At 39.9% G+C, this 7,019-nt stretch overlaps 1 protein-coding gene across 1 annotated transcript in view; it reads right to left on the bottom strand.

The window, feature by feature from the left end:
- Positions 1–1,898: 1,898 nt before the first annotated feature.
- Positions 1,899–7,019, bottom strand: part of ABCA4 (ATP binding cassette subfamily A member 4) — a 62,672-nt gene continuing 57,551 nt past the window's right edge. The window contains exons 42-49 of the mRNA XM_062497801.1: positions 6,900–6,962; positions 6,682–6,788; positions 5,596–5,737; positions 4,897–5,031; positions 3,644–3,747; positions 3,464–3,556; positions 2,884–3,133; positions 1,899–2,021 (exon numbers count right to left, since the gene is read on the bottom strand). Of these exons, the coding sequence (XP_062353785.1) occupies positions 1,899–2,021; positions 2,884–3,133; positions 3,464–3,556; positions 3,644–3,747; positions 4,897–5,031; positions 5,596–5,737; positions 6,682–6,788; positions 6,900–6,962 (1,017 nt within the window). The remainder of the gene's footprint in view (positions 2,022–2,883; positions 3,134–3,463; positions 3,557–3,643; positions 3,748–4,896; positions 5,032–5,595; positions 5,738–6,681; positions 6,789–6,899; positions 6,963–7,019) is intronic.

The raw sequence follows: 7,019 nt of genomic DNA, 5'->3' as shown, positions 1-7,019 counted from the left end.
TGAAGAGAGTGTGCTGCCTGGAGGCAGGTGCTTTGTAACAGATAACATTACCAAAGAATATGAATGGTTCCTGGAATAAAGAAATAGGCAATATCTCAAAAACCTGATTTGGTTTTTGCCAAAAGAATCTAAAGTAAACAGTATTTGTTGTATTTGTGACTGCAATATCCTGTGCTGGGGGTTTTTGTTTGTTTTTGGTCTTCTTCATTAGTAAGTTGCGTAATAGTATGTAAGATTCAGAAACAATCTAACTTATGTCATATCACTGATACCTGGTCTGTTTTGATATAACATCTCCTTATGGTACTAATCGACCTTTTACCCAGCATTTTACACCAGGCTTCTCTAAGTAGTTTTTAATACACTTTGTAAATACATGAAGTGACTGCTAGTCCTCAGAGTGGGACTATTTCTGGAGCCAGGGAGAAAAATCAGCATAATTTTGGACTTCCTGTGTTTTCTTTGTCACAGGATATTCTGTGTGACTTAGTTGGGTTTTGTGTAAATCCAGTAAAGAAAGGCTATTGAAATCTATCTGAATGACATTTTAAAGAAGCTATTTTAGAATATGAAGAGACTGCATAGATACTGTTCTGTTTCATAATTGATTTATTTATCTATAATAGATGTATAGAAAGATTTTTGCAACTATTTGTAAGGGTGAAATATGCAATAAATTCTATTTTAAAACCAGTTGAAATAATTATGGCAAAAAGAGAAGGCTACAGCTGGTTGCTGAAGTTTCATAATACTTTGTACAGTACAAAGCAAGAATGTCCTTATAAAAAAATCTACATCAATTGAAGAAAAATATCTTTCAAAGCAAAATTATATGTCACAGATTTTAATTCTGTATAACATATCTTAGAGAAGATTTCTTAGAAATTATTAGATCTGATAGATAACTGAAGCAATACATCATTATGAATTTGTTTTCAGTATTGTTTTTCTACTAGTTAAACTGTGAACCAGAAAAATGAGCTAAATGTCAAATGATTTCCCACTGAGTGCAGTGTGGAGTACAAGCAGGTTGAAATCTTCCTTCTGAGGAGATAGAAAGCACATACCCTATTCACACTTTACACCCACTTAATGTCCAGTCACAGGAAAGAAGAAAAATTTTGTCTTGTTTATTAACAAAGAGATCTTTCCACGTCTCTGCAAGGAAACAAAAGTTTTGGCAGATTTGGACATACTCTCTTTCTTTTTAATCTCCATTTTGACATTTGGCCCCTATTTGAGTCAACTTGAAGATGAGTATGAGATAATTTTAATTAATTTTTTTAACGCAAATTTCTTGTCTGGGTCTGAGCTCTGAATTAATTCTTTCCATTCTTGCTGAGACAACTGTCTGTTTTCACTGGCAGCCTGGTGAGACAGTGAAGCAGTCTCCCAGGACTAGCCCCATCAGGCAGGACTGTTCTGACCTTGACAGTCCCATGCACGGCAGGAATCTTCTTCTAAGCTGGGCAATGCTCTCAGCCTTGGGACTTGTCTGCTGACTTGTAGCACTTGCCCTAAAGGTTAAACAAGAAAAACCTGCTGGCCTGAAAGTACCAGATAGAGAATCCATCTTTGATGTTATTTATATGTCAACAAGGAGGGATGAGACTTCTCTTATTGTATCTTTGAATGGACTTTCTGTTAGAGGAAGATTTTATTCTATAACAAGGACCTGCCTTTCCTTTGACACTGTCAGCATGGAGTGTTTGTTAATGGTAGAGCAGTAGAAGTTGGCTGTTGCTAGGGCTGTTGCTGTTGAGACCACAGTGCTCAGAAAGGTGCAAAAAAATCAGTGTAATACTGAGTGTGCAAACCTTTGTTTTACCCTTGCTCTGCTCTGGTATGGCACATGTTTGCACTGTGCACACACTAAGCCTGGAGGCTGCAGGAGCAGTCTATGCAACTGCCTGCTGATGCAGAGCTGGGGACACCTTGGCTTCTCGGCTGGCTCCAGCTGCACGCGGATGCAAAGGAATTTCCTCATCTTCCATCTGCTGTTTAGCAAAGTTCACAAAAACCTGTGTGAGGAAAGCAGAAAATATCACCGTGTCTTCAACTGAGATGAGTTAGTGGAATGACTGCTCTGCAGGAAGCAGACAGAAAAGGGAATCCACAAACATCAACTAAGTGAGATACTGTGTTATCAGCTGTGATCATGAGTTCCTCCTTTATTCTGATAAACTTCCTTGCAACTTCCTTCTTTGCAACTTCCTTCCTTTGGATGTACTTGCTTGCAAGTAAAATCATACTTTTTCTTAAGGAGGCGATGGCTTCAGCCACGTTTGCGTGGTTTGCACAGCAAGAGTTTGTTTGTAACAGGAAAGAGGAGACAGAATATTTTAGTAGGAAGCTGAAAGGCAGCCAGGAATGCCTCTAGCATTCCCACCGAAAACAGCTTTGCATATGTGGACCCCTTGCTACTCATGAAAGCAGACAGATGGGGCCAATACCCTCTAGCAAGTGGGTGTTTTCAAAACTCCCAGTGGACTTCCCTGGTTTTGTGTATCTAATTGCTTCTCATAGTATCTTTGACACAACATAGTCCAAACCTCTTATTTAAAATAAAATGCTGTTCTCAGTTCAGTCTCATTCCAAATCGCTGACCTTGCTCAAACTGCTGCTCCTGAAAGAATGGGTTGTGTGAAATCTGTCATCTGGGAAATGCTGTCTTACCAGCTTTCACATGGCACCTATTTACACAGGGAGTAAGTTACTGATTCATACTGATACACCCTCCTTGGTGAGAGGAATCTTGCCTGAGAAAGAGGTGTGAGATAATTCTCTAAAGAGTTTGGTCCTTCAGTTTGGATACATCCCCATTATGTTGCCTAATTCTCACCAGACACGCTTTCTCATGGGATCTTTTACTTTTTTACTTACCTGATCTAATGTTGTTTGAGACACAGAATATTCTTCAATATGCAAATTTTCCTTATTGGAGATTATTAATCGAAAAATCTTAGCCAGAGAGGAAGAGCAAATCTGATACTGCAGCATGTTGTAGTGTTTCTCTCTCTGTAAACTCCCTGGGAAGTTGATGCTTATGAATTTCTCAGCAGGAGCAGGATCTGGAGGCAGCCCAGACTTTGGAGCTTTAATTTTCAGAGTGACAATGTAGCCATCTCCAAATCTGGGAAGGACATGCAGGTTTAGGAATTGGGTGAAGAGGTTGTTTCATCATTCATGAAGGAAATTAGTTTTCTGCAGCTATGAAAACAATAACAGTATCTGAAAGATATAGCATAAAACCCAGCTTTTTAGGGAGCCCTGTATTTGCCCTGCTGAAGTGGTATGTAGCATAATAGAGTTGAAACGAGACCTGGTCAGATTGTCTAATATACAACACAGCTGCACCCAGAAATAGGTTTGGTTAAACACTGAATTGCTTGTATTAAGAATAGTACATGTCACATACACTAAATTTTCCCATTAAAAAACACCATAAAAATATTCTGCTTACTTGTATTTTAACTCCTGAATTGTGCCTAGGCATTTGAAGGTGCCTTGTACCATGATGGCTAAACGAGTACAGAGGGCTTCACATTCTTCCATACTTTCAAAACAGAGAACAGATATTTGAGATAAAAGCCAACAGATGTACTTCAGCTACTTTTGGATTGTGAACTGTAACTGTTTTTACCTGTGTGAGGTTAGAACCACTGCTCGCCCATCCCTGAGCACACCAACAATAGAGTCCCACAGGAGGCGCCGGGACTGAGGGTCCATCCCGGTAGTTGGTTCATCCTGTAATGGAAATGTTAAGGCAAACAGAGTCAGATAAAACAGAGAAAATCTGTTTAGAATCAGGTCATTTTTTTGGACCACAGCATATCATTGCTTCTCTACAGTAATCTGTGCCTTGACAAAGCACATAGACTTGAGAAGCGTTGGAGTGAGTGGGTACCAATGGATTTCTTGGCACAAAGCAGTAAGGAAACAAGTACATGGACTGCAGGTAAGAATACAGTGCTGTATGTGTAGGGCACAGCTACAGGGAAGGGAGTGCCTTTTCTGGGCAACAATGAACTCTCACTCTGATTTACACCACCTAAGGATTTGATCCTGCATAAATCAGCTAACCCAGTAAGTAACAAAAAATGTAAACAAAATTAGGATAGAAAAATTTTCATTGAACCTCTTGTTCAAAGAAATTATGAGAAAACATTTTGACTGTTTACTGCAGGCAGAATACATGTAAAGGCATATTAAATGGTACCAGGAACCATTGGAACAATGGAACCAGGTACCAGGAACCAATGGAACCAGGTTACTAAAATGTATTTAAACACTTCTTCATAGACTTTACAAAGTAAAAGTGACTGTGTCTAAAGGTCATAGACATAAAAATTAAGTTGGTAGAATATAGTCTAAACAAAGCATTTCTGTAGTAATTTCATATAGAATTTCCCTTTAAATATGCAATTATCCGATCTCTTAATTTATTTGACAAGAACTGCATTTCAGCATTTGCATAGTTTAGTATCAATTTGTACAATTTATTCCAAAGATATTAAAGGCTGGAAAAGGGTAGGTATCTTCCTTTGTTCTGCTGGATAAAGTAGCCAGGTGTATATGTTGGAAAATCATCCTTTACATCAGTGGCTACACTATGATAACAAAAGGCAGACTGAAACTAAACAATAGTTTAAATTCATATTTTTCTGGATTAGAGATTTAATTCTTTTTTGAAGGTCTTTTCTTTGTAATCACTCAGGGTCCATTGGAAACATAGTTATGCATCCCAGACTATGCCCAGAATGAACTCAAAATGACACTGAAGCAGCTGTAAATTGAGGGCAGAAAGGAGTTTGCAAGGACATTGTAGCTTTTTGGCATGTCGAGTTCTGAGATGCTATATTGAACTACCCAGGGCAGTCTTTCCATGACACTTACTAGCAAGATGAGTGGTGGGCAGCCTATCAGGGCAATGGCAGTGGAGAGCTTGCGCTTGTTGCCACCGCTGTAGGTCCCTGCCAGGTGGTCTGCATACTTAGGCAGTCCCAGCTTCTGGATGCCCCATTCAGCAACCTGTGAGAAAGACCATCTGTTTCACACAGCAGCTAATGCAGAACAGGCAGGATTGCTGATACATCCCTCTTCTGGTAGAAACATGGAAGTCCCCTGGGTTTTAGCACATTCATTTTAGAACTGGGCCAGGGAAGTACAAAATATTTTTGGTAATGATGAGGGGTGTTCTAACTGCATGAGGGAAAACCATAAAGCAGCCTCAGCTGTAGATTTCTATCTGTGCAAGAATTTTAATTATTTTCTTCTGGAATCTTCTTCATGTTTCCTTCCCTATACATACACTTTAAAGGCAAGAGCAAAACAGCAACAAGGGCCATTCTGAGCCACAGGAATTGCATCTTTAGCCTTCCACTGTTGGTGCCACAGATTTGCAAGTACCATTAATGCCTGGGAACCTGCATTTGATAGTGTGGTCTTGTTACTTAACTGTCCAAATGACAGGAACAACTCCCAGGAATTCAATACACAGAATAACAAGGCCAATTTGGAAATTCTGACCCTTGGCATGTTAAGAGCATCGTTAATCAAATATCACTGTAACTATCAAAAGCAAGACTACTTTACCCTCTTGATTTCTTCTGCTGGAACCCCCCGCAAGCGTGCATATAAATAGAGGTGTTCCCGTCCTGTGAGCAGGTCATCAATGGCATCAAACTGAGGGCAGTATCCCATGTTTTGATGGACATTAGAAATGTGGGTCAATATACTGGAGAAACAGAAAAGAGTTGCAGTTCTGTAATACTAGCTCTAAGACAGAGAACAGTTTGAATAAAATCCATTTTTTTCTGGGGCAACAATGTTTGTAAGAGGAAAATTAACTCTTCCTGATAAAACATCCTATGAAAATACCTGTCTGTAGATAAGAGCAAGGAGTATATTGTTGTCTTAAATCAGCTCAGTCCTGTTTAAGAGTGTAAGCCCATTTCCCCTCACCCAGTCTCTTGTTAAATTACATACTAACTTAAACTCCTTAAATAGCCACTCAGGTTTATTATTTTTGGAAAACAGTGTTTATATCTAGAAGAAAAGAAGCAGTTATTTCAGCTCATAATATGGCCACTAGCAACAGACAGGCAGGACAGAAGGCTAGCTAGTAGGAAAAGTACAGAATCACAGAATGGGTGTGGTTGGAAGGAAGCTCTGGAGATTATTTTGTCCACTGACCCTGCTTGGGCAGAGTCACCTAGAACAGGGTGCCCAGGACCATGCCTGGCAACAAAAGAGTTATTGTTCAGACCGCATCAATAGACAAAGAATCAAATCCCAACTACACCTAACAAGCCAAGGCACACAACCTGGAAGTAAACCAACATAAGTGCATACCAGATCACACTGTAATAACCTAGGACATTATGCCAGCACTGTGCAAACAAAGATGCTAGAACCAGCCAGAGAAAAGTCCCAAAGCTCAGATCAAAGTACCCTGTTGGATGGATGTCTGGGGGCTCTTGCCACTACATATAATCGCCTTGTCCCACTGTTAGCATTACTACAACTTAGCCACAGATTTACAAGTGTTAAAGGTATCAAATGCAATTGCGTGTTAGCTGTGATCTCGGTGCCAGTAAGCTGCTGGATCACTGAGACTGTGATCTGGACAGCCCTGTGCTGGAAATTGGACTGTCACAGGGGCTTTTTTAAGGTACTTACCTATTGCCAGCCACTACAGCATCTCCAGATGTCACATCAGTATCTCCAGTCAGCATTTTGAATGTTGTTGTTTTGCCAGCACCATTCACTCCCAAAAGGCCAAAGCACTAAATTGCAAAATTGATCATATTCTTTAATATTTCCAACTTGCAAATCAGCAGGGGCATAAAATCTGAACTGATCCATGGAAAGTAATCCAGTGTTATTGAACAACCTACCTCTCCGGGACGGATGCCAACACAGAGTCTGTCCACTGCAGGCTTGCGTCGACCTGCATACATCTATATTGATGGGGGGAGGGAAAAAAGGGGAAGTTTCCATTTCAAGAAAGGAAAATA

This window comes from Cinclus cinclus, chromosome 8, assembly GCF_963662255.1.
Source record: "Cinclus cinclus chromosome 8, bCinCin1.1, whole genome shotgun sequence".
In the NCBI taxonomy this organism is placed as follows: Eukaryota; Metazoa; Chordata; class Aves; order Passeriformes; family Cinclidae; genus Cinclus; species Cinclus cinclus.
Note: the sequence above shows the minus strand (reverse complement) of the source record. Positions and strands in the feature narration are given on the sequence as shown.